Source organism: Gallinula chloropus, assembly GCF_964237585.1.
Source record: "Gallinula chloropus genome assembly, chromosome: 1".
Classification (NCBI taxonomy): domain Eukaryota; kingdom Metazoa; phylum Chordata; class Aves; order Gruiformes; family Rallidae; genus Gallinula; species Gallinula chloropus.
The window spans coordinates 130,703,658-130,731,504 of record NC_140085.1 but is presented as its reverse complement, the minus strand read 5'-3'; the positions used below and the strand labels follow the sequence as shown (position 1 = coordinate 130,731,504).

The window sequence follows — 27,847 nt, the reverse complement described above, 5'->3', positions numbered from 1 at the left end:
TAGTGAGTTCTTGATTATCTCTATTTAAAGGGCATTTCTGGGCTAGATTAATGAAGAGGCATCTGTTTGACCCTATTGCTTTGTTGCTCTTCTCCTCCTGTCTCCTGGGAGCTGGTTTTGCATGTGACTTGGGCAAAAAAACAACATTGAGTATTTCAGTCTTTTTCATATCATCTGTCAGTCAGCTGTCTTCCCCATTCAGCAGCAGATGTGTTTTCTCTGAGCTTGTGTTTACAACTAGAACCTCCTCTTTTTATCCTTGATATCTTAGGTCCAACTGGACTCTGATCTTCCAAAGTGGAAGTGCTTCAGCAGCACATTTATAGTCTCCCTTTGTTTCCTTTTCTTGACTCTCCACCCACTTTTTCCATTTTCCTTAACAAAGAAACTCCTGGTTTAGCCGACCTGACCTTATGCAAAATTTTGTTGTCTTCTATAAAATGAAATGCTTTATTCCTGAACTCTCAAGAAATTTTATTTAAAAATCTACTGGGTCTCCTGGACCTTTCTTGCAAGTGGCAGTTTTCTGCCCTGTAATTCCCTATAAAGTCTGCTTTCCTGAAGTCCTAGGTCTTTGAATCGTAACTGTAATCAACCCATGGTCACTACAGCTCAGACTGTCTTCACTGATCAGATTTGTCCCTACTACTTAACTGTTGGTGAACAGCAGGTCAAGTAGAGTGAAGTCCTACTCTTGTCTGATTTGCCTCTCCAGCAGCTGCACTAGCAAATTGCCACCAATGTAGCCTAGAAGTCTCCTGGACCTTCCACACAGGGTGGATGTCCAAGTAGTTGAAGTCTGTCATGAGGATGAGGACCTGTGATCAGGAGACTTCTGCTTGTTGTTATAGACAGTCGTCCTCTTCATCTTGGTCATGCTCTTCAAAGTGTGGTTGGTAGGAAACCCTCATCATAACGTCACAAATGTTTCTTTGCCTTCTAATCCTGACCCAGAAACAACTGTCAATGAATGTAACTTCTGTTTCATGCTGGCAGTTGGTACCATCCAGGAACCAGTTTCTGTAGAGTGACACTCTTCTCTGTCCATCCCCCTTTCTTTCTGCAGCCAGCTGCACCCATCAGTGACCATCCTGTCACACTACTCTGTGATTCCAGCAGGTTTCCAGACTTATGAACTCTCAGTTCTTCGTGCTTGTAGCCCAGACTCTGCAAGTTAGCATACAGGCACATAAGGGAAGCCTCTGAACATCCTCTCCTCTGAGGAGGAATCACATGTGGCCTTCTCCTGTGTGTTTGGGACATTTGAGCCACTGTAGTGATGAGCACCAGAAAAAAGGGTTAATCATTGGGTATACAGTTTGTCACTAGAGAAATGACGAAATGCATGCCGTATGACCAAGTTACATCCGAATGTAGTTTGCCACGTGCTTTGATTCCTGACTGGTTTCCATTTTGAAGTGAAGGGGAAAACAGTTTGTGGTCAAGTGGTGGAACACCATGTTAATGTGTACACAGATATGCAATTTGTGTGTGTATAACCATGCTTATGTGCATATACACTCATAGAGTTGTTCTCTATTCAACCTATACAATCCTTAAATAGTGCTGGTTTTCTTATTTAATAGTTGTTCAAACTTCTGTCCTTGCTGACAGTTGTGCATGTTCAAATATTCCAAGATAAGTTTTGTATTGACCTGTTCCTGCAAGAAACCTTTCAGGCATATTGAAATACCCAGCCTAATGCTTTTTATTTTTGTAATTAAATATTTTCTACATGTCAGATAGGGGCTTTGTTCAGAATCACAGCAGAGCTAACAGAATTATAAGGCAAATGTTACTGTGAATACATTATAAATCGTTTAGAAAATTCTTTAAAAAATATGAGAAGACTTGAACCCTAGAACTCAAAAACTGAACTCTTACATTTCTGTATTTTAAAAAATACTAACTTTAAGAGACTATTTTTGTTTGTATGAGAAGGTTCCCATACCCTTGTTCTGTTTGTTTGTAAAACCTGTTTCCTTGTACCATTATATTACCAGTAAATTTATTATTTTTCATTCTAAACAATACTGTTGTGAGGTATATTCTGAAAAACATTTTTTAAGCACATGTATTTTAAGCACATATAGGTAGTTTTACACCTTCGGGTATTTTTGAATGTTGAACATATTTTAAGCATACATCTATAGCTATATATGTGTATATATATCCACTGTATATATATATATAGGTTTCCTAATAAGCAAGTTTAATGCCTTCCATATTTTAAGTAGAATATAGTATTTTGAAAGTGGTTATTTTTTGTCATATGTTGTTTAATGTACCATGAAATTATTCTGACACACCTAACCACAGAAACTCTGGAGATTAAAAATTATCCAAATAATGTTCTTTATTGTTACACTTCTTGCTGAATGCAGATACTAACATTTAATCTCTGGGATTTGTTTTCCAAAGAACTTACTGAAATTAGATCCAGCAGACAGATACTTGACAGAACAATGTTTGAACCATCCCTCGTTTCAAACCCAAAGGCTCTTGGATCGCTGTGGAAGCTCACCTTCACGGTCAGCTAAGAGGAAACCTTACCACGTAGACAGCAACACATTATCTAACAGGTAAAAGTAGCCATGTCCCCCAAAATTTGCTCTGCCAGTGGGTTGTTACCATGTGTATGTACAGCAGCATCTCCAAGAAGAGTAATCTTTTGAAAGTTTAGATGAGATGAGGCATATATCCCGATCCATGGCACCTATTCAAGCTGAAATTTTTGCTAACTTTCTGCATCAGGCTGATTGTGTATTGGGAAAAAAAAACCCCACAACACTCAAGACCTTTTCTCTTATGACAAAGGAAAAATAAGTTGGCTTTCCCATCTTAAAAAAAATTAGCCTTTTTGAACAACAGTAGGAATTTTGTGGCTTGGAGGTTCCAAAGGAATGCTCTTTTCTTTGGAATTATACCACTGCTTTACATGTGCAAATCTCTCTAAGGCTTTGACACTTGAAAGCTCAAAATTCACATAGATTTTTAGCAGTTAATTGTTCTGAAAATTGTGCACATTGATGATGCTTCAAATTGAGGATGAACAGAATTTTGACTGTAGTTGCAGTTGTGATTCAAGTCTAGTCTACTTGAACTTAAAGCAGGGTGTATTTGCTCAGTGACACCCTTGTAGGACCCACATACCTTGGGAGAAGCCACCTAATGCATCAGTGGTCCAGGGTTAACTGGTGGACAAACCAGTACAACAACTCAAGGTACGCCTCTGAGAAAAGCTTCCCTAAAGGTTGCCCTCTGAAATATGCAGAATGATAGTGGCATATTTCAGAGGCATGTTTTTCTTTAGCTCTTCCTGTGAGATTCAAAAAAGCATTCCTCATTTTAAGATTTGGGGTGAGGACATTTACAGTCTCTTCTTTTTAGACACCGAAAAGCTTTAGCTGCCCTTATAGGTATTTAGGATAGAAGTTTTACTGTTAGAGATGTGGTGCCAGAAAGGAAAGCTTAGACCCATGAGAAAGTCCTTACCTAATACAAAGGCTTGCCTAGCTGCTTGATTTAAAATTACTAGGTTGCTTATATCTCTTAAGTGTTTAAAAAATACGGTTCCTTTTAACCAAAAAAAAATTTTAAATTAAGTTTCAATTGCAATTGCTAGATTTTTAGAAACTGTAATAGAGTACATAATTAGATCATGAACATGGCTATTATAGAAATCTGCAGTACAAAAATGGCTAGCATTACCCAATTATAATTATCAACAAGGTCAACAAAGGTACAAACTCGTCTGTGCAGTCAGCTATCTCTTCTCTTTATTCCTCAGTAGTACATCTGAGTCACGTTATTATGGATTTGATACAGAAATAAGTGAACTCTGTTCATAGCCAGCCTAGGTCCCTCAAAGTCAACAAGTACAGTCACTGCACTGCTCAGTTATGGCTGGCTTGCAGTGCCAGGCTAGGTCCAGGGGCAGAACTGGGTTTTTGCCAGAAAACCTGCAATAATAAATCCTACTCAAATAAATTCAGGCTGAATGTTTGCAGAACCAGCTCATACCTCAGTTCCATAATCCCCAAACCAGAGGACCTGGAAAGTAGGGTAGAGGTTAAGGACATCACCAAGTAGCTCTGCAGGAAGTCATTCTGGTCTGCAGAGCATTTCAGGGACAGCTTTGGAGATGAGTTAATGCGCTAACTACTGGGATAGTGCCAAGTTCCATGAAAGTCAGGGTTCCTGTGGTAGACCTGGTTTGGGGTTTGGTGTTACAGGTCTTGGTAGGCTGTGCTGAGCTCAGGCTAACTGCATGTGTGTGTCTTTACCAGCACAATATCCTCTTTCCTGCCTCCCTCCCTCCCTTTGTCCCTCAAATCGGACATGCATTAGATGGCCTGAAGCATTGATTATATCGGGTTTTTTGACAGTGCTGACGTACTTGATTGTTCTACTTTCACTCTGATATGCCAGGTGTCTTCTCAGAATGTAGCGTTTGCATTAATGATGTACACATACAATACACAGACATGTGCGTAGATCTGTAAATATAGGCTGGATTTTCTATTATTGGATTTTATATCTTCATTCTTTTCATTATCAGAGTCCATTGAACAAAGCTGAGTTTGTCCATCAGGGTGTAACCAGAAAGAAACAGCAATGTACTAACGCTGGCAAATCTGTTATTGTAGTGGAACTTTTGATGCCTAGTTGGCAGTATTTGATCTTGCTGCAGCTAATTTTTTGGTTTTAAATGTCAGCTCCCTTCTGAAATGAGTGTGCTTTTGTTGAAGTTATTAATGCATGAATATGTAATATGGTATATTAATGCTTCTTTCTGCATTTTAATGTAGAAATCAAGCCAGCAAAAGTTCTGCTTTGCAGTCACACCACAGATCAAACAGCAAGGATATACAGACACTAGGGGTTGGCGGGCCGAGAGAAGAGGGTCTTCCAGCAAATGAAAGCTTTTTAAATGGAAACCTCCCTGGAGCTGCACATAGTCCGATGCACGCAAAAAAATCGAGCAACACCCCTGGATCTGGCAACAAGGATCTAACCAATAATAACATGCCACATCTTCTCAGCCCAAAGGATACAAAGGCAAAAACAGAATTTGATTTTAATGTGGACCCAAAAAGTTCTGACGGTCCGGGCACAAAGTACCTGAAGTCCAACACCAGGTCTCAGCAGAACCGGCACTCGTTTATGGAAACTTCTCAGAGCAAAACCGGGACGCTCCAACCCGGCGATAAGCACAGTCGCCACAGCTATATTGACACTATCCCACAGTCTTCTAAGAGTCCTTCGTATCGGACAAAGTCAAAGAGCCATGGGGTTCTGACAGACTCAAAATCCGTGGGCAACCTTTCTGAGGCCAGGGCCCAAGCTGCAGAACCAAACAGCAGCAGGTATTTTCCATCCAGCTGCATGGACTTGAACTCTCCTACCAGTCCAACTGCTCCGAGACACAGCGATAACAGAACTTTGCTCAGCCCGTCCGGGAGGAATAATCGCAGCGAGGGTACCCTGGACACCCGAAGATCATCAACAAGACACTCTAAAACAATGGAGGAGTTAAAACTGCCAGATCACATGGATGGAAGCCATTCCCACTCTCTCTCTGCTCCACATGAATCTTTTTCCTATGGTCTAGGTTATACCAGTCCTTTTTCTTCACAGCAGCGCCCTCATAGACACTCTATGTATGTGAGCCGGGACAGAGTCAGGTCAAAGGGCTCAGAGGGTGGCTTAAGCATAGGGCAAGGGATGGCAGCCAGAGCAAACAGCCTGCAACTGTTATCTCCACAGGTGCAGCACAAGTCACTCACAAGATCTGTTGGCTCGTCACGGGAAGACTGTACAGAAGATACTACTAGGGTTAGTTCAAACTATTGCTGTTACGGACGACTTACCTCCCTCTCTTTACCTCATGGGGGGACAGTGTTCTGCTCTCTCTCTCTCTCATGTGTGTGTGTGCACTTGTTTGCACTTATTTATCCATTTATTTGTCTTGTAAGGCAAGGGATCTTGGGTGTGTTTTCCAGAAGGGTTAAATGTTTCAAGCACAAAATCAGGGGCTATTTTTAAAAGTATTCTAAGAAACAAGCTATGAATTCCATTTTCTTGAAATACTGAAATGTGAGAACAGAAAAAATTGTCCCTGAAGTTAAAATTTCATTAGTAGTTCCTAGCCTTTGGTTACGTTGTCTGATGTAATTTTTCTCATATTGTTTTGCTTAATTAGCCTTCTCGTTTGTGTTTTTTATTTAGCTTTTCTTCTGTGTCTTTATGTTGTGAATGCCAATGTTAACTTTTGAAGTGAGCCTTTCACTTGCTTGTAGCAGGACGTTAACTGCTGAAATGCCGTGACCTGCTAGAGGAATATCAAAACCTGCAATATTTCTCTTGACTAGTGTGATAAATAACTGGGGTAGTCTAGAGACTTTTATGTTGGAGAGGCCACTGACTCCTTCAAGTAATTACTGGTTACCTTGTTGGATTTTACCGTAAGCGTTATTTAATGGGTAGAGGGAAGGGACAGTTCTGGTGTTGATTTACATTCCTTACACAACTCTTGAGTTATGGGATGTTTATACATCAGAATTGCAAGGATGACTGTATTTGTCCCCAGATCTTTACACAGCTATAACATTGGTCCAAATTGGAGCAGAATGGTGCAGAGAGAAGTACATAAGAGTTGAGTGTTTCTTTCTCGATACATAAATCTGTGATAAAGTGACTTTCAAGGAGAGAACATCTAGTTTGTTGACAAATGGAAGCAAGATGAAGAGCTGCAAACATCACTTAAAGTCTAAAATTTATGCTTTACTGTGACAGACTAAAAACAAACACCTCTGTGTACTTAGTTTATCGAAGAAATATGTGAGTTGACTTGATAGGGGTCTACAAGTCCCATAAAAAAGAATTTTCAGATAGTGGTTGCCTCTTCAGTCAGGAAAAGAAGTCATATTACAGTTTTTGTATTTACCATATCTCTTCCATTCAGGATTGTATGTATTCATACATGAGAGGAGGACTCATTGAAACAGGAGAAATACAATATAATGAAAAAAAAAACCCAAAAGCCTAAGAAAACACCAAGCTACTTAGAAAGGATTATGTGCAGCCCCATTTCAAAGCCAGGGTTTTTTTTTCACTTTGTCTATTTATTTTTTTCTTTCTCCCATTTCAATCAAGTTAAATGTTACTGTAGAAGGGCAATAACACCAACATTTGAGGTTTTGATAATAAAAGCTCATGTTATGTTGAATTCTTCAGAGCATTAGAATTGTTTTCTGCATTGTGTAGCAGACACTAATTTTAACAGTCATTTTAATTTCATGTATGTAAAGGCAGATTGGTTTTATCAGATCATTCTTAGTCTTTTGACAATTGGTTGACCGATTTTTATCTTAATTAGAAAAATTTATGTGTAGCTTAATGGTTATGTTTTGATTTTGGTTTGCTTTGGAATGCCTAATCATTTGTAAAGAACTTGCCTATATCTCTCATGGTCAGTGCTTTTGAACTTAAGCCTCCAATGAATCCTTTTAAATCTTCATTTAAACCATGGGAAGCCTGAAAGAAACATTACTCTTATGAAATGGATGGCAAGTCTGTAAATTCACATAGCTCTTTCTTTATTTATACTACTTTCAATAACAAATGAGAATTAAATTGTCAATCTTCTTATGCCTTGTAAAAGCATATTCACAGATTAATTCTTTGGCTCCTTCCTATCCGCCCTCCCCCCTTCCTTTTTATTTGTGAGTGTTTTTCTACATTTGGCATTAGAAATCAGAAAATTTAACTTCCCCCAGTATTACTGAACTAAAAAAAATCTGTAACAACATGAATATTCTTGAAGATTTTTTTAATTGTTTTCCTAATTTTTTTTGCCATTCAGTTCTCCTGGTTCTCACTTTCTGCTCATATTTTGTGAAGTTTCCTCACTTCATGTTGCTAGTGTCTCATTGATTTTCTCTTTAGTTCTACCCAGTCTTTTCAAAGAAAACCATTTGTTTGTTTGCCAGGCTATAATCTTATTTTAGAAAAAAAAGAAAATGAGGAAAAAAAACCCCTTGCATTCAGTGTTAGTTTGGGGGCTTTTCAAGTCTCAGTATGCCACTTTTTGTTTTAAGGGTTCTTTTTTTACTTTAAATTATACATACACAAAAGGGGGCAAGCAATAGAAAATCAAGTATAAGTTGCTATTACTGTCTCACATTTGTAGCTTAACTGCTGACAAAGAAGATGTGCCTTAAGCAAGTAGTAATTTAATCAAATCTTGTGAATTTTAGGAGAATCAACCCGTGGTTTAAAGCATTGGTTTAGGTGCATTTCTCATTCTGGTACAGTTCCAAAAGTTGTTTTACCTGTGACAGTGAGGCCAGATCTTCATTAGTAAAAGGCAAAATAGATTTTGCAAAATCACTCATAGAGTGAATTGAAATCCAAATTTTTAATTCAGGTGCAGGAAAAATTGCAGCACCTGGCTCATTTAAGAGTGGAGTTAAGTCATATTCAGTGTCAAATTACACACATATGTATGTTTCTAAGGCCATACTTAAGCTTTTGCTTACAGTGCCTTCCAAGAAGTACTGTATTTAGGACAATAGAGTAAATTAGAAGCAAAGATGATATTTTTTCCTCTCCAGTCTGAACTGTTTAGCTTATAGATTTCTTACTACCTCTTCTTTTGCATACAGTAGATTTTGTGAGTGTTGGCACCTCAATGTACTAATGTATAACATCTTAGATAGTGCTTTAGTGTTCTAATTTATCTCAAATTGCACACATTTCCTGTCTGCTTTTAAAAATTTGCCAGTAGAAGGGTGATTCTATCAGAAATTAAAATAACAAGGCCTCGGGAAAAAGATTCCTCCAGAGATATTACAACTGCATTTCATTCATAGCAAAATATGAGGGTCTGAATCACATTCATGTCTTTAAAATTACACCTAACAGGCAAAATTTTGTTAATGCAATTTTTGTCTTTTTGGAAAAAGCAAACAAGCTGCAAAACCAAATAATTCATTACGTGGCCTGCGATTTGATATCGGTAGTTATCAATAACATAAAAGGAAAAGGTCTGGTTAAGTTTCCAGTTTCTTCCTTATGTATGTTAGTTAAAAGCAGAATATCAGTTTATAGTCTTTAATTTTACATAGTTGATTGTTCTTTTGCTTAGGGTGGAGCATATCATGATCCACACACAGAAGATGGAGCATCTACTAAGGAAAATCGAATTCTGTATAATGACCCTGTTCCGAGAAGAGTTGGCAGCTTTTACAGAGGTAAATCTTTCAAAATTAAGCAAGAATTTTAACATGGAATATGAATTAAGTGGTAGAAATGGATGGAGAGAGCTATCACGAACAACTAAAAAATTGGATTGGAAAAAGAATTGTTACCCCACTTTCAGAGACTGGGTTGACCTGCCAGGTTGTATGTGGTAACTGTATTAGTATCTTGTTATCTGCTTGCAAATGGTAACTCGCATGGATTGAGAGGTATATCCAGCTCTTTGTAAGAGTAGAACAAAACAAATTAATATTACCAAAGTAAATGGTTCTGTAAGGCTTTCAATTCACATTTTAAATTCTTATTGACATTATATCAAACACCTTTGTACTTGAAACACACTGACATACTTAGTGATCTATTTCAGACACTGGTTCATGGAACCTCAATGCCAGTTTTCCATTGCTCAAATCCTATATGCTTTTTTTGTTTGGTTTTTCAGACTTCCTTAAGATCAGTGTTTCCTTCAAGCGAAAGAACACTTATGTTACCCCAGTTCAGAATAAATAACAGCACAGGACTGTGTATGTACATATGCACACACACATAAATAGATACTGTTCTATTACGGTGAATAGAAGATGGTGATTTCTGAGCAGCTGCCTGATGGCTAAACCTGGGTAATCCTTTCAAAAAAGACAAGGATGATAAGTAGCTAATCACTGTCCTGCAAGTGTTAGGAGGCTTGTGGGGCTACCCTGAACCTTAAGAAGTCCCAATCAGCTAAAATTCGATTATGAGTCACCTAATAACCTTAAGCAGAGTCACAAATCTCCCTCTGATCCTCCTCAGGTGGATCAGTTGGCTGATGACCTGATTTAGACATGTTAAAATCTGCCAGTCCTTGCAAATGTCCTCCAGTGTCCCAAGTCCTGCATCCAGTTCTGGGGACCCTAACTTAAGAGCATGGAGCTGTGGGGAGTGGTCCCTACAAGGGCATGCTGACAGAGTTGGGATTTACTCAGCCTGGAGAAGAGAAGGGTTTGGGGAAAACTTATAGCAGCCTGCTAGTACCCAAAGGGCCTGCAGGAAAGCTGAGGCATGTAGTGATAGGATGAGGGGTAATGGCTGTGAAATAGAAGAGGCTAGATTTAGACTACATGTAAGGAAGAACTTTTTGTCTGCGAGGGCGGTGAGGCCCTGGCACAGGCTGCCCAGAGAAGCTGTGGCTGCCCCCTCCCTGGCAGAGTCCAGGGCCAGATTAGATGGGGCTTTGGGCAACCTGGTCTAGTGGAAGGTGTCCCTGCCCATGGCAGGGGGATCGGAACTAGATGGGCTTTAAGATCCCTTCCAACCCAAACCAGTGTCTCAATATAAAAGACTCTAAGCAATATTAAAGCTTGTACTGTTTTTAGCAGTGCTTTTGAGCGTAAGGCTTTGTAGCATGTGCAACAGAGAATCCTGAATCCTCAATACTGAATTGCTTTTATTAATCTTTGAACCACGTGTAAAATTGGATGTTCCAAGGAGGAATAACTTTACATATGTCATGTGCTAAGGATAGGTCTGGGGTTGTGTTCAATTCCATATTATGAAGTAGAGGTTTCATCCTCTTTATCGGTGAAACAAATACATTTTAGTTCACACACTTAATTATTGCTTTGGGAAAACGATGCTGTGTTTAAATAAAGATACCATTGAATGCAAAAACTGTATGAAAAAATTAAATTAATATTTCTGCAGTTCTTAAGTAGCGATTTAATGCAAAGATGATTAACATATACTTTAGTACTATAGCTTGAACAAAAACTTACAGATTCAATTTTGATAAATAGTCTGGTGTGATACTGCGGTAGTGCTGCTATTAGTGTCAGCTCCATTTTTAATCCAGTGCAGGTATTTCTGGTGATATTCATATTTCTAATAAATGTATGTTCTAGGTATGTATGACTTATTTTCAAAACCGCAGTATGTATGTCTGAAAAATATGTAATACCTGATTTTGATCTTTTCATCTTCAGTGAATAATCTTTTACTCTTAGTCATATTAAAATCCAAAGCTATTTTTTTCAGGTTGGATACTATTTTTATTATTTTTTTCAAGGTCTAAGAGAAGACAAAGTGTAAACTAAAGTATTTTGTGTCTTTAATAACAGTATTCCAACCTTTTAATCTATTCCCTGTTTTTAAATATTGATCACATGTGTGGGTCCTTGCCCATAGAAATTTCTCAAATCTATTAACGACTCACCCAAGTTTTGATGATGGTCTCCTCTTACAACTCGTGTTACCTTGAACAGAACAGAGCATGCATTTTTTCAGCCATACATAAAGCACGACTGTATCTTCGCTGTCTTGTTTCTGTAAAAGAGGTGAAGTGGAAGGGGACAGCTGAAAGATGTGATTTTTGGCAGAGCTCAGTGTACATTCTTTGCTCTTTCTCTGTTCAGTTCCATCTCCACGCCCAGAGAGTACGTACATAGAAAACAATGTGTCAAACAGAGCCTCTGTGTTACCAGCAGACAGCAGCTCGGTGGCAAACCACTCAAAGAGACAAACCACCTTTGACACCTGGTGAGTTGCTATTTACACAGCTGTGTAGAGAATGGCAGGAAAAAAGAGGGATTTTTTTAGCGGGGCGGGGACACCAAACCACTTTTATTATTTCTTTCTTTTTCCAAACTTTGCAGTTGTCTACACATGCTTAGTTGCTTCCTCTGGCTATACTGACATAGCATTGCATGTTTACTGTCCCCTTTTGAGCAGCTAGGGACACTTCATTACACCATTACACCGAATGCATTAAAGATGACAGACTTTTGTTCAGTCTTTCCTGATGTGTTTTTTTTTTTCCCTGCTATGAATCTTTGGTTAAAGATAAAGTGCTTGTGTGCATATAGTATGGATAGCAAGGCTGTAGCTTCATCTGTGGATTCCAGAAGCATGAATTGTCAGGCAAATGGAAAAAAAATATCAAAATGCATGTTTCATATATAAAATAGGACTGTGTTCGTGAAGAATATAATACTCACCCTGCAATGGGGGCTGCTGCTCTTTTTGTTTACGTGCCACAGAAGGAAATGAGTACGTTCTATGGGAAAATGGACTAAGCAACATCTTAATGGTGTATATTGATTTGAAAAGATTAAAAGCATCAAATGGCTCCATTATATAACATAGAGCAATTAACTATAATTATGCTAATAGGATGACAGCATAGTTTTACAGGACTTAAAGGGTAATACTTTAATTTTGTTGCTCTGAGAGCTGTTCAGCTCTAAAACACATAAGAGTGTCTTCCACTTTATTTGATCACAATAAAGCACACTAATAAGCAAACGGAGCCTCTGAGGATTGGAGGGAGGAATGGACTGTATGCGTTCTCATGGTTTAACTAAGCTTTCCTACCACCCTCTGAAACACTGCTCTCTGAAGGCGCGGTAAAATCACACTATCTAAAGAACTCCTTCAGTGGTTTGTTGACTTCATGTCTTTCCTCACGAAAAACCTGTGAATTATCTGCTTAAAAAAGAAAGGGGGTGGAGGGGAGGAGGGAGGGAAACAACTGGTATTTCAGCTCATGTTCAGGTTATATACCCATGTCCGTGTGGGTAATAGAAGATGTTTGCTCCAGAACCCTTGCCACCTGCTCTGATTGACTAGAGTCTGCTTCCTGTCCTTCAGTAGCTCCACCTACAGCTGTTAAGCAGAAGTTAGCTGAGGAATCCAGTCCTTTATGTAAAAAGGTGGTACTTATGTTGTGACTTATGTGGCTAAAGAAGTTATTCATTCCTACTGTTGAACCCTTTTACGTATTTCAGTGTCCTTCATATCTGACTTTTTTGATCTTGCATAGAAGATAAGCCAAGTGGAACCTTGTTTTGCTTTATATATCATTCAGCAGTATATTACCTTTTACTGTGTGGTCACTGCAAAGAAACATGTAATGTTATTTTAACTCTGAACTGAAATAATACCGTATGTTATTAGAGCTGGTTGGGAATTTTTTGACTAAGTAATCTTTTGCTTACAATGCCAAAATATTGAAAGCAAAACTTTTCAAAGGAACAGACTGATATCCACTGACCTTTTATTGGGAAGATTCTTCAGCTCCAGGATGGGATTGCCAGTCAAAACCAGAGATACGTTCAAAATAATAAATATTCTGGGGTCAGCATTATTTATTGGAATGTGAGGGAACTCAAATGCAGGGCCTTTGTTCTTCCTTATTTAACCAGAGCCTTGAACTGAGATCTTAGATCTACCAAGCAAACGCCCTGAATCAGAAGTCAGAGGGTATTCTGGGGCACATTCTGTTTCCCTCAGCATATTCTCTTGAAGCTGTTAAATCTTGTTGGAACAGTGAAAGGCCCACAGAGATGCCGACTACGGCCTAGCGAGTAAAGGCCTTCGCTGTTAACTTTGAGAGAGTTAGATTTAAGTCCTTGCTCCAATTAACGTACTCAAATATTTTCACAAAGTGGAACAGCTCCTTTGAGAGAAGAACTCACAGAAGAATAAGCATTTCTTCTTGTGAAATGGGAGGAGTGGCAGTGCCTGCAACACCAAGTTACTGCTGTTTTGGCATGTGTTTCTCTTTCTCTTTGCTTTTCCTACTCCCTATTTTCCTGAAATGTTTCCTGCCCAGCTCTACATGTTAACTCTGTGCAAGTTGTCCTGGCAATGGTCTAATGTTGTTGCAAAATTGTTCTGTGCCATAAATGCAGCTTAATCAGATTCCTGAGTGATGTAGAGTCTATGTTCCTCTACCTAATTTCCTGTATAGAAGCTGTGTAAATGCTTATGAGAATGTTGAAAGCTCTAACGGAATGTGATTCTGCTTACATCAATTTTATGATGAAGTAAATATTTGATGTTTGACTGACATACGTAACTGGTACATGACAAGTCATCTTGAATTATGAGTGACATGTATTCCACCCGGACTTGCCACTACTGTACAATATTGCTTCTCTCATACTACTGCTCTGTGTTGCCTTTCTTCTGTCAAAAGAATTTGTGAATGTTTGCTAGACTGAATTGTCACAGATGTTCCCTTGTCTGTGTGTGCATTTCTTCACTCTGTCCCCACTGTCCTGCCTCTTTACAAATAAAGATGTTATAAACTCGACTTTTGTCATCAGGTTTTACTCTTAAATTACTAAATCATTTCTGAACTTCAGACAACTTGATTTGAAAAAAGGCACTTTTTCATCCTTCTAGAAAATCCTTTCTTTGCCAGAGTTTAGTTTCCTGACCTCAAACCTGTTCAATTTTCCCCTTTGACACAAGAGTAGATATTTTCTTCTCTTTTACTTGTACGAGCTTTGTTTTGAGCCAGACAAAATCAGTAGGTATAGGCAAAGACACTTAACCTCGCTCTTCCAGTGTGTCTAAATGTTGGCCTGAGTTACCCTTGCAGTTGTTACACTTCTAAATATCTCTCTGGAATAAACTCCAACGTGCAGTACTTTATCTCACATCGTATTGGAAGTGTTTGCATTGATTTGCTTACAGGGTATCAGGGGACTTCTGGAAAGCTTTGTTGTTTAGACCATTTTACATTCATTTAAATGTATTCATTCTATGACAAACAGCTTCTCTAGCGTGTGCCATACCTTCCTGCAAAAATAACAAAAAGGAGAATATATACTATTGCTTATTATTTTATTTGTATTTAATATTTATGAAAACACACGAACAGTCATCCAAGAAAAGAAAGAAATCCCACTCTTAGGAGTATCAAAGGCTTACAATTATCTACCAACCATTAATTTCCAAGGCTCAAAAATAATACAGTATTTTGTAAACATGACATGACTGGCTAGAATATTGCTGCATCAGTGTAACAACACGATCAGGCCTTACGTTCCTCAAACCAGAATGTTATCAATATGTGAGCAAGCTACTTTAAACCTTGTTCAGCTGTTGCTGCTGTTCAGCTGTTGCTGCATTGTAAATACTTCCTGGTTCATTTTCAGAATTACTGAAAGTGTAAAAAATATCAGGAAATTACAGATTTGTAATTCACAAGCTTAAAAATCACCTGTGTGTGTTACACTGGTTGAGGCTTTAGGAATCTGCTCTGCGTAGCTTGCAGATGTTCCCCTTGCTCATGGTATAGCTTCCCCCAACACTTCCTGCACGAGACTCCTGCATATGCATTGTTGTCCGATACATTTGCTTCATTTATCAGTTTGGCAACATCTGAGCCTCCCTGCCAGTCTCTTCTGGTAACCAGTGCCTCTTCCCTCACCCTTCTCCAGTCATTGGTGGTTTTGTTTTGTACTAAAAACCAGATGGTGCAGTGTAATGTTTTTTGCAAGGAAGCTTTCCAGAATTTGTAGTTGTTAATGTTCTGACCAAAAAAATACGTCTACTGAAGTATATGTTCTGTAAGTTGACAAAACAAACTACTTCCAAATTTTTATGGCTACCAGTGTCAAATGATAAAGGATGGGGGTGGTGAGGGGAAGAAGGAGGGGTGTGGTGTGTAAAACATATGCCTGCACACACAGATATACAAATACTTTTATAGTGATGACATAACTTGAGGTGATCTAGTGGCTTTAGTGGCTTCTGGGTGATGTTCTGTGTAGGAGATAGTAGATGTGGGGCTCATTCCAGTTAATAAATCCTCCTTTCCCACATGAAAAAAAAATTGGTTTTCAGCTCCAAGCAAAGTTCAGATTTCATGTCTGACTTTAAAAGCCTTGCACTTGAAAGCTTAAGACCAAAAAGTTTTACGGTGGGCTTCAGCTTGTGGGATTGAGATTCTTGCCTTCAGTAGACCATCCATTCGAGGTGCTTCCCTAGTTGCTGACATTTTCTTCTTTTCATTTATGGTAACTCTGTAACTGCCAAGGGTTTACTTTAAGCAAAACCAAAACACCAAATTAGAGTTTGTTCATTTATCTTTCAAAGAAAGCTTCAGATGTTTCATTAGCTCCTCCATTAGACCAAAAATCCTTACTCATGTCATTGTGAGAAGTTCAGAAAAGGGAGTAGCGTGCTGGCAGTTAAAGAGGATTCCAGAGCCAGGCTGCCAGCTGAAGAGTAACTGAAAGAAGCATGAGGAACTGCCTCCCTAAAAGAGCTGAATGCAGTACAAATCTCTATGGCAGCATGAATGCATCATGCTTCATAGCAGTTCTTTGCAGTTAATATTCAAGCACATCAGCTTGCTTGCCCCACGCATGTTTGCTGCTGCACCTCGTTGTACCTGCACGAAGTCAGATGCCTTTCCTGCCCGGGGGCAATAAATGCCAAGTGATAATCACAGAATTTCTGTTTACACCTCTCCCTTTCCCAAAATTCCCCGAGCAGAATAACCAATGCGATCTATGGTCTGTGTCCTAAGCATGGAAATGGCACATGAAGATAAAATAACAAAGAAAACAAAGAACACTGTGTTTTGCCTTCGGTATGGTGCTTGAGGGTGAGCTCTCTGAGCAGAGGCTCTTCTGTAGAGCTGGTCTTACTTGTTAGTACAAGAGACGCTGCGTAACAGATGCCGGTGTGACTGTTTGATTTCAAGAGCCAAAGCTTTATGCACAATGCCAAGATACTTGCAGTTCTATTGTTATGAGCTTAGTGTTGAGTGACTATACCGCACAGATTATGGTTTTTTTCCTCATCATCCTAATTTTTTCCTGTACTGTACATTGTCTGAAAATCATCTTTTGGGATGCCTAAAATATCCCAGTGTTTCATCGATCAAAATGTTCTGCTCTATTTTTACTCAGTACAAAATCCTGGTGTTGAAGCTTCCTGCTATAATGCTATATATGTTCACTCTCTTCACATAATGAGCATGTGTTTTGGAGCAGTTGCTTTTCAAGGTCAGTGCTTTTTCAGACGACTGTACCGCAATATGAGTCATAGGAGTTAATGACATAAACCACTCAGTGAAAGACCACTGGCTTTTGGGTAAGCAGCGATTGAAAACCAACAGGGTCCTCAGTCCCTTATTTTCCTCCTCTGCCTGGTCACTGTAGGCACAAAGGGAAAATGATGGTACAGAATCTCACTTTTCTGCTTATCTGCTTATTCTCGCCTGGGTTTACTGGACAAAGACAAGAACCACACTTGAGGGAATCTCTGTCTAATAATATGGCAAAAATTGTCACAAGCTTTATTCTGAAGATTAAATCCACCTCTAGAAATACAGCATCTCCATTTTGGAATAGACTTTGCAACACAAAAGCCATAGCCAGACATTGAAAAAATTTAAAGGACCATGTAGACTAAGCACATGGGGACTTCAGAATGATCTGACACTGGTTCCTAAGCAGACAACATAGTTCCTGGGTTGGGAATTTGTACTGGGGCTGTGGTTTGTGGTACGAGTGTAGACATGGATGCACAGCAGCTCCTTTGGAGAAAGGCTCTGAAGAATCTCAGCCCCGTTCGCCTGACTTTCAGAGTACAAGCAGGATACTTGGGGTGCATGCTTTCCTCCATTTTTTTCTAACAAATCAAGGAAAAATTATTTAGTAAATAATTCAGTAGTGGTTTTGTCTACGTTGAGGCAGTCTCATGAGTTCGTTGAACCCGTAAAGCTGTGAGTAGTCTTTACTCTTGGGCTTTCTCCTTGGTGTTTTAAGTGAATAGTACAAGACTGCCTTACTGCTATAATGCAGTGACACCAAATATAGGGATGTGACAGGAACAGGACCCTTAGCAATATGATATATTTAAACTATGTGTTATAAATCTAAAAATTTTATTAAACTAGAATTTCTTCCTGTAGCTTTGTAATTTTCATATTAAATCTATGTTGCTGTATACATGAGTATCTTTCCTGGGTCTTGATGTTACATTCCAAAAATCTCAATCATAAAGATTTCCACCATCCTCTTTGCCTGTAAAATATTTCTCTAAGCCCATTTTCTTACTCAACAATTATATTTCATTACAGCATTCAAACACAGCGTGCATTTCTATCCAAAGCCAGGTACCATTTTGAGCTTGAGATGGTTTTGTGAGGAAGTGGATGTAGGAATTGATGAAACCTCCTATCAGAGTGAAGATACACTTATCAATAAGGAGGATGATTCCAGTGATTCCTACCCCAATTATGTGTTTTGCATTTGGTTGGGAAAAAATGTCAGCTTGGCATGTAGTAGCAGCTGAATCACCAGCTGATAGCATAGCATTTAAAGCCAGAATTAGAAGCCAAAGATAACTATAGCAGACAGCTAAATGTTGCTACATTACAGTTACCCCAAGAAAAGCTGTTCCTGTTTGTCATCCAGAGCCCTTAGAACAGTGACTTTCCTTCAGGCTTTCTATCAAGACAATGGATTCATTTAATTTTTGGGAGAAAGGACTATTAAATCACCTAGTATGGTTTTCTGAATGTTAGTTGCCATTAAACATCACCTGTTCCCTGGGGTTCAGGCCCAGTAGCATACCTGACTAACGTTTCTCTCCCAGAAGAGCATGCAGTTGTCCCGATTTGAAATGTCAAAGATGGGAAATCCCTTTCTTTACTAAGGAGTTGGCACTTAATGGTTCTCATTTTTAAAATCAGTGCCCTATTTCTGATAGGACTTCTCTGGCTTCAGTGTCCACCTACTTGTTCTTGTTACGCCTTTGCCCTGTGCTTTAAAGACCCTTCTAGCAGCCTGTAATTTTTCCCCAGATAAGTACTTGCGTGCCACAATCAAGGACGCTAAATGTTGGGGCTGGTTTGGTCATGTTTTTTGAACATATTAAAGAGACTGAAATCTCTGACTCTTTCAACGTGTGCCATTTTTCCTAGCTCTGAAATAATTTCTGTGACACTTGCCTGCACCATTTCCAATTCTCAAAGTATTTCAAAGGGCTTTAGAACGGCATTCAGTTACGTCTCACCATGTCCTACCTAAACTCTCTTTTTACCCCACCAGTACTTTACATACCTAGTTTATCGTAATAGGTATGTAAAGTATACTAGGTAAGTATACTAGTACTTACTAAAGTAATGTGCTATTTACCAGCTGTAGTTAATTCAGCTGCATAGATGAGTTAAAAGTTGGAAATTTAAAAGATGGAAATTTAATTCAGGCCAGTCACTTGTTCCACTTTCGGGTCATCTTCTTTTGCCAGCACTGTCTCACCCATATATAACAAACTGACATTTTTAAGTTGAACTGGACAGCAGTAGATCCCCTGCTTCCCCGGTGATAAATTTGGAACCGTGTCAGCAAAGGTCAGGAAGTTCTTACCGAAATTGGTTCTCTCTGGTGAACTTTGCAACTCATGGCTCTCCAGCAAGCAATGGATAAACTGGACCTGTGCTTTTATACCTCAGCACCATTTGTATGTTCTCTCAGATACAATTTTCATTTTTCTAAAAAGACCTTGTGTATGATATTTTGGTTTGAATATTAAATTACAGCTTTAAAAAAAAAAAGAAGACATGCATGCGTTCCTTTTCCCTAAATAACTACTCACTGGTTTGAGCTAAGCGATTTACCCTAACACTCTGTTCCTCCTAACCCATTGATAAAAGGCTATTTATCTGGTATTTGTTATAGTATCCCTTGAACCAATGAATGCTAAAGCATTAAGTATCTTTTTGCTTCAATCAATAATTTGCATTCCTTGGCATAAGATTTCATCGTTACATGGAATTTACATAATATCAAAAATAAAATCTCTCTTACAATACCTTATTTCATGTTTAGGAAAAGTCCTGAAAACCTTAACAGTCATTCAGAACAGCTCAAGGAGAAAGAAAAGCAAGGTTTTTTCAGGGCAATAAAAAAGAAAAAGAAGAAATCTCAAACCGTAAGTAGACTGTATTTCTAAAAGAAAACATGTTTATCAGTTTTGAATTCTACCCTTTCAATACACTAGATTAGTACAATAGTTTTGTATTACTCATGATCATGTCCTCATGTAACTATTTGCTCTTTTATTTTCTCTCTTCCCTATATGAAAGTCAAATCCTTCCCCTGCTCAGGGTTTATTTATCTGCCTTTTCAAATATTTCTTCACCTACCAGTCCTGTGCATCTTTGCTTTCATTCAGACCCTCTGAGAGCCAGTTTTGATGCAAGTTCTGAGCTGATGTTGCAGCAAATTCTTTTGCAGGATATGGTGGTGCCATTCCATAAAAAGCAAACGGGTTATCATGAGTCCTCAGAGCGTGAATAATTGCAGACACCTGTTAGGAGGAGATCAAACTGTTATAAATGTCGATTATTTCCAGTCTTTTTCGTAGCGTTGTCTTAATAACACCTCTGTCTCCTTGCTGCACCCCATGGCTGGAATAAGGATGATATGTCTTAACACATTCTTAACACTTTGTTTTGTCGGGGAAGGGATTGTGGCTTTTGTTATTTGGTATAAGTATTTGGTGGCTTTTATATATTTTTACATTTTCATCTGTTTTGGAGGAGGGTGAAAGAACTGTATTTTATCAAAGACCCAGTGGTATATTAACAGTTCACAAAGCTCATCATGAAAGTCTCCCTAAGAACTGAAGTTACTTAAACATCATTTCATCACATTCTCAGATTGCAGATCTGGAAACAGTAAAATATTTAAAATTTCAGTTACATACAGTTTGTTTTACAAAATGTTAAAACTGCAGGTACTTTATACTCAATTCTAGCTAGTCCAAGTGTGGTTTTGCAGTTCTCAAACAGGCCACCAGAAGCAGAACTTCTGAATGTTTCAATAATTTTTTACTAAAATAGTGCTATGTTACTAAATCTTATGTGCAAAACAGTTTCATAAATAAATGCTTGTCCTTCTCCGTTACCTGTACTTTTCTCTGTGCTTCGTTCTGACATTTTGTTTTCCTGGGTGATAAGATCTTGGTAGCAAAATAAGAATTCTACCCAACATTATATTTTTTAAGGATGATCTTTTCACTAACGTGTGACTCCATTGCTAACCTGTTAGTAAGAGTAACTCCTTGATATTGTATTATGTCAGATGCAAACAACTTGCAAATAAGAGGATAAATTTCAGACTTGATCTGGAATCTGAAATTCAAACTGTGCCATATCAAACTGTGTTTTATCTAGCTGAGGGGTGGTCTCCAACAGCAATGTATGCCCTGCTTTTCAGAGGAGCTTACTTTAATTCCCCACATTGAGGGTTTGGTTTTGTTTCAAGAACTCGATGCCATTCACATACCGAGCTGCAACATTTCTTTAAGTGTAACTGCAGCAACAATTTTGAAGGTTCTCAGAGCAGAGTAAATCATACTCGCTCTTTACAGCTAAATCAGCTTCAGAAGAAGTTAATGGTACCACAGGGCAAAGGAGAGTAACTAAATCAAACTATCTACTGTTGTAGAGGGAAGTGATATAGCTCTGGGTGTTGGTGGAGAGCTGATCTTTGACAACTGGGTTAGACTGATTATCAGGCTTCTTTTGTTGCTGTTTTTTCTATTAATTGTAAGGAACACGTGAGCCTGTGTTAATCAGCACTCAGAAATGTGCCTTGCCTTAGTGCTGGGCAGGTTCTAGAGCAGTGGCACCTACCTCTCCTTCTGGACTTGTTCATCCTGATGATACCTGTACCCAGTGCAAATAGGATCATTTGCATTAACTGAACAAAATGTCTGGATTATAACTCTGGGACTATTTGATTTTAAAATGTCTGTGAAAGGATAGCACACCTAAGGCCATTAGTGTCCACAATGCATTTAAAAAGCAAATAAGGTGTTAAAATTGCACTGTTTGAGTGCACTCTGATTCCAGCTGTTCAGACGTGGTGGTGAGGGGAAAAAAGAGAAAAGCCCAGCTGCTCCATGGTGTATCAGCTACTTCCAGATTAACCTGTGGCAGGGAAGCACTGGCTGGTGTGTGCTGCACTGCAAAATCCAGCACTTCCCAAAACATCTGAATTGCAACCACCTCGATCTGTAGCTGCCAAAACCATCGCTTATTACAAGACAGGACAGAGTTATGTATAATCCTTGCTCCTGTATCTTCTCAGTCTTAAGTAGCGGGAGAGAGTGGGAGGGAGAGAGGTTTTGGATGAGGGAAAATTACATTGGCTAGTTAGAACTACTGTCCCACAAGAAGATGAATAAATCAGCTAGAAACTTGCTGGCATCAACTTGATTTTTGGCCCCAAACAGAGACTGAAAAACCTCTTCTCATTTCTGCTTAACAGGACAGCGTCTGGGGCCAGACTGTACCCACTGATGTGGGTACAAGTGTCTGGTTCAGACACCGTTCCTTGTTCTTCTCCCCCTGACTGCTGAGGACATCTGTCTTAACAAACACTGGGATGTCCATTAGGATCTTTGAGCTCAAACAAAATATGATTACCCTCAGTTCAACACCAAATTTGACGTCAGTAGTGAAAGCTGTAACAGCACTGGAATAGTAACTCTTCAAACTACATGAAGAATGTTTTCTATGAATTGATATTAAAAATCTAACATATAGCTTGTGACTACCCAAGGTTTTTTTTCTGAGGCCTAGAATTCCTATAGAGTCCTAAAAGTATGTAACTCCACTTGTTTATTCTGACACAGACTTTCTGCAGCAAATAACAAGCTAGACTGTAGAACTGTCACAATGCTGAGGAGCATGTCATAGAATTAGAATTCATTAAGAGGGTGATAATATCACATCTGCTAGCTACTATTTATTCCTGATATCCTTTGGCAAGTCTCATTATGACTCTGATTGTCATCAGAGTCATAAAATGTATCTAGCTGAAATTGGATTGGAGACATCTTCTCAATAATGTCTTTCTCAGAATCTCTGACAGCCCAGAACTGATCCCAGCTCCTGACGCTTCTTCCTGCAGAGTTGTTCCCATTGATCATTCTCCCTAAGGTTCTCCAGTGCCAGTTCCTCGTGGGATAATAATTGTTACTGCCTGCTACAGGAATTCTTTGCAATATTGGTTTTGCTTACCTGTTCTCCGTTTCATCTTGTTTGGAGTCTTTTAGTAAGGTAGCAAAATGTTTTGAGGGTCGCTAGAGTCACAGTTTTTTTCTGTCATCTGCCACCAAACAATTTGATATTTGTGAGGGTTGGGCACAGTGTCAATAGGCACTGTGCTGTCTTCAGAGGAGCCCAGGTTTTGCAGGTTTTGGCACATGTTGCAAGCTAAGGCCTGAAGAAATCATCTGCCTTGCAAAAAGACAGTCGCAGGTGAGCGTTCCTCCAAGTGATGCTTTGATTCCTTTTTGATTTACTGAACTTCAAACAGGAAATTCTTCTGCCCATGAAGTTCCTAAACAAGCTGTGCTAATTAGTGACTCTGTCTTTCATTACCTTGGGTGGTATTTAGAAGAGCTGCGAAAGCTGCCCTCGCTTGAGGTAGTGCACTCACTTTATTTCTTTTTGGTTTAAGTTTTCTTTCAGATGGCAAAATGATGCTAGGCAAAGGGTGTGGCCCCTGTGCCACTTTTACCCAAGCAGGGGAGAAACAGCCCCGTTCACGATTTTAATACTTGCCAGTTCTGTCTGTTGTCTGTGCGTCCGTCAGTCGCACCACCAAGTTAAAACACAACAGCCGGTGGCCTTGTGGTCACACGTGAAGGTGTTTAAGGCACATTTGTGTCAGAACTGAAATAATTCATCTTGGAGCCTGAGCCCTTTTTGCAAGTTAAAAATAGAATACTGTTATTTCTCTTCGTGGTAGCTATCAACTGCTCGCTCTGAAACCAACTCCTGTTACTGTTAGTGTATCTTTGATAGTTTATTTATTTAAAAATAAGAAAAGTCGTACTGCTTTAGATCATTATCATAAGTAACAAATGATTGCCAGAATTACAGGATTTGATTCAAAGCTTGGGAAAACCAACCAGACTTATCAGTTGTTTCCAAGAGGCTTTGAAAGGCATTCTGCATTCTGATGACTCGGGATGTAAGAATAGGTGTACTCAACTCTTTTTACACTCTTTATATGCATTGAGTTTCTTGAATTTGTTCTGTATGCTTTTTTTTGTTGTTGTTCAATCACTATTGTATTTTCCCAAAGCAAATTATAGGATTAATGCCATAGATTGTCAGAATTTAAAGAAAAAAAGGGAAAAATTATTATAGTAAGGACAGATCTCTCAAACTGAAATACTATGCATTTAGATTTTGTATCTTATATTGCAGACAGACTCAAGCAACGGGGAGAATCCAAGCATCAAGAAATCCCTCTTTCCTCTTTTTAATTCAAAGAATAATTTAAAGCATAGTTCTTCTTTGAAAAAGCTTCCTGTAGTCACTCTACCCATGGTATTAATTTTTAAGTATAGTAGCACCATAAAATGCTCCAGTAAACTTGTTTTACTGACTACGGCAGCATGTGTTTTATTTTCATGGGATCACTTTCTCTTCATGCCAGTTAAGTATCTTGGGCCAGTTCAATAAATTTCAGTAAAATTGGAAGTCCTGTTGAAATAGATTGTTCCTAAATTATTTATATATATATATATTTGATATACTGAAAATATAACTCACACAGTTCTAGAGAGAATAAGCCCTGGGACTAAGACTAAAGGGGGAAAATAATTGTGAAATCACATATGCTTAAAATTTAACTGTCTTGTTCTGTTTCATCAGGAAAAAAAATAACCTGATTTGGTTCATAACTATATTGGAAATACATTTTTTTAATGCAAACTGCTCCTTTATATATGAATTTAACCAAACATTAACAAAATTAACCAAATATTAACAATATATTATCTTCAAACTAAATTTCAGCTCGTGCCTCTGATGTATTTTTGTTTGTCCTGATTGTTCATGATAAAAGACAGGTTGCATTAAAAATAGCTTCAAATTTAAATGTCCTTTTTTTTGCTTAGAATTCCTGAAAAGAGATAAAACCCAGCATATGAGTTTTAAATTATCCTTCTGCCATAAACTTTGTTGCACTTTCAGCTTGTTTTGGAGGAGGAAGGTTGGGGATTTTTCTGCTTTACTTCGGGATATTTGTGGAGGAAAGGAGGAGCTCTTAGTTTTGTGATGGCAATATCAGCCAGACATCAGTTCAGAGAGATTTTGGGCTGCTTCTCACAGGAATGAATTTATAGAACTGATCCATGGTCTTAACTGCAGTATGGAATGCTTTCGAAATGAAGATGAGGCTCAAAGATTATTTTTCTTTTTCTCTTTTTTTATTTGTGAAGCCTTGTTTAACTGCTCTCTCTTACAGCAAATAAGACTAACAGCATGCAAATGCTTTAAGGGCTAAGGGTACAGCAAATCTGCATGATATCCACAGCCCCTTGCTCTGACTGTGGGGAGAAATATTGAAAGGTCATTGCAATTCTGCTGCGGTAATGGGCTTCACTTGCCTTCTGTAATTAACTGGGGAAATGATTTACAGCTGTTCTTCAGAATGTATTAGGAAGCCAGTGTTGAATATTTTGTTGCAGATGCCTAGCAGTGATGGTCAGGATCTCCTGGCATTACAGAAAGCCATTCATTCTTCTAATCACCAGAGCAGCAGGCAGAAGGATTGGCATCCTGAGAAGATGACAGAAATCCAGCCTCATGTAAGTGGCGTTATCAATTCCCTGTATTTTAACATCTCTGAGGTATCTTGTCAGCTTTTTCTTCTTTTTTTTTGGGGGGGGGGGAGAGGATTATTTCCCAACTTCCCCATTTGCTGCTCATTGTAGAAAATCACGTGCTTTCAGTCCTGCAGAATTCATTGAAAACCTAGACCTGAATGACAAGGAAGAGAGACTAAATGTCCCTGTGTCTATCTCTGAGCCCGACAGAACACTGGTTGTGTTTCTGTATGAGAGGCAAGCAGCATTTCAGTGCGTGTCTGTGGCAGCTGTGCAGCACTGTAGCCCTCCAGGCAGCTCTGCAAGGAATGGTGCATCCCAAGGGCACACTGCTACTTGACGCAGTCGGATACTTGATGGGGTCACCAGAGCATCATGTTAGGCTGGGGACTGTGCCTCACCTGGCACAGACTGCGGATTAAGCACGCTACATTACTGGAGCGTAGCACTGCGCTAAGGCAACTTTCCAGAACCAGTTCTAAAACCAGCTTGGAGAGCAGGGTTTGGGAAGGATCTCCAGTGCTGTGCTCTATCAATGTTATAGCATTGAAAACTGAAGCGTGTTCACAGCAGCTGCAGTGCTTGGAGAAGCAAGTTGCTCTGTGAGCTGTGGAATATAATATTGGAGTCTGTTTTCATACCACTTTGTGTACTCAGGCTTCCCCAGGCTCTTCCTACCCATTTCAATAACCCTGTGGTTCCATTTCCCTCCAACCTGCTCACCAGGTAAAGAACGTGTGAGGCACTAGAGCAGGTTAGCACCCAGCTGCCAGCAAGCACGGGGTGTGCTGCTGCCAGGCCTTACTTCAGTGCAGGGGATTACTCAAGTCTCCCTCCAACCCCTAAGTGACATTCACAATCATTTTAGGAACTTTGTATTTCTGATACTTGTGCCTCATAAAATGTGGCTGAGGTTCTAAAGTCAGTAGCAGGAGTCATGACAGATGGGCAGCTAATGCAATTGTCTCTGCCTCTGTTTTCACAGGAAACAAGGTTAAAACAATTGACAGGTACGGTGGTTTTTTTCTGATGTAGGAAAGGTGCCATCTTTTCAGGCAGCTAATAGATTGAATCATAATGAGAAAGCATTTTCTCTGGTGTGTAGCCATAAAAGAATTTATTTACTGAAAGGGTTGTGAGGCATTGGAACAGGCTGCTCAGGGAGGTGGTGGAGTCACCATCCCTGGAGGTATTTAAAAGGCATGTAGATGAAGTCATTAAGGACATGATCTAGAGGTGGACTAGTCAGGGTTAGGCTGCAGTTGGACTCGATGATCTAAAGGGTCTCTTCCAACCCAGGTGATTCTATGATTTTACAGCTGGGAATGAAATATTCCAAGTGGGCAGATATTAGAAGTGAAGAAGTCCTGTGAAGGTCAAGGTGTTCAGTTGAGGACATGACGGTTTTGTTACGGGAAGTCTGACATGCTGGAGAGCAGAAGGTCAAGTGCTTTTCTGCGTGTCTTTCAGAGCCAGCCTTTAAAATCTCTTCGAAAGCTCTTGCACCTCTCCTCTTCAAACCACCCCGTCCCTGCTGAGCCTCGCTTTCAGCCCTTACCGAGTCAGCCGGCCAAAGCATCTTTCTCTGAAGTGCGAATTCACCCCATGAGCCAAAGCTCCGGCAGCGGCGGTGGCAACGTGCGGCAAGAGCCTCAGCCAAAAAGCAGGCCGACGCTGCAGATACCGAGCCAGCTAGAGCCTTCCTGGCACGTCTCCCCGGTGAACAGGAGCACGGGTGAGGGGCCTCCCTACTCCGACCAGCTGCCTTCCAAGAGCGGACAGAACGGGCACACGTACAACCGAACAAACCGATCGCGAATGCCAAACCTGAACGATTTGAAAGAGACAGCCTTGTAATTGCACCCCAGAAATTAGGCCGGTTCGGGTAGAGATCAGCGTAGGGGAGCGGTGGTGGTTCTGGTGATGGTAAGACTGCATTTTCAGCTCTGTAAAGGTGTGCAATATGTACGTGTGGAGCTATGCTCTTCGGCGCCACAGTGAGAGTCAGGGATTATACAGTAAACCAAGCTGGAATCTGAATTACCAGTCATCGGGAATGTCGCTGGATGCCAGGCAGAGTGTGCCGGTCGGGGGAGAAATCCGCCTTGCTGTTTTCTCTCCTTTACATTCCAGCTTAGTGCACATCTCTGTCTGAAAGCTGGGA

At 39.5% G+C, this 27,847-nt stretch overlaps 1 protein-coding gene across 1 annotated transcript in view; it reads left to right on the top strand.

Moving 5' to 3' along the window:
- Positions 1–27,554, top strand: part of CDKL5 (cyclin dependent kinase like 5) — a gene marked incomplete at its 5' end in the record, with an annotated part of 83,215 nt that extends 55,661 nt beyond the window's left edge. Inside the window, 8 exons of the mRNA XM_084275185.1 lie at positions 2,422–2,582; positions 4,812–5,838; positions 9,152–9,257; positions 11,655–11,778; positions 19,878–19,980; positions 24,278–24,400; positions 25,546–25,665; positions 27,154–27,554. Coding sequence (XP_084131311.1) covers positions 2,422–2,582; positions 4,812–5,838; positions 9,152–9,257; positions 11,655–11,778; positions 19,878–19,980; positions 24,278–24,400; positions 25,546–25,665; positions 27,154–27,540 — 2,151 coding nt within the window. The 3' untranslated portion in view covers positions 27,541–27,554. The remainder of the gene's footprint in view (positions 1–2,421; positions 2,583–4,811; positions 5,839–9,151; positions 9,258–11,654; positions 11,779–19,877; positions 19,981–24,277; positions 24,401–25,545; positions 25,666–27,153) is intronic.
- Positions 27,555–27,847: the final 293 nt, after the last annotated feature.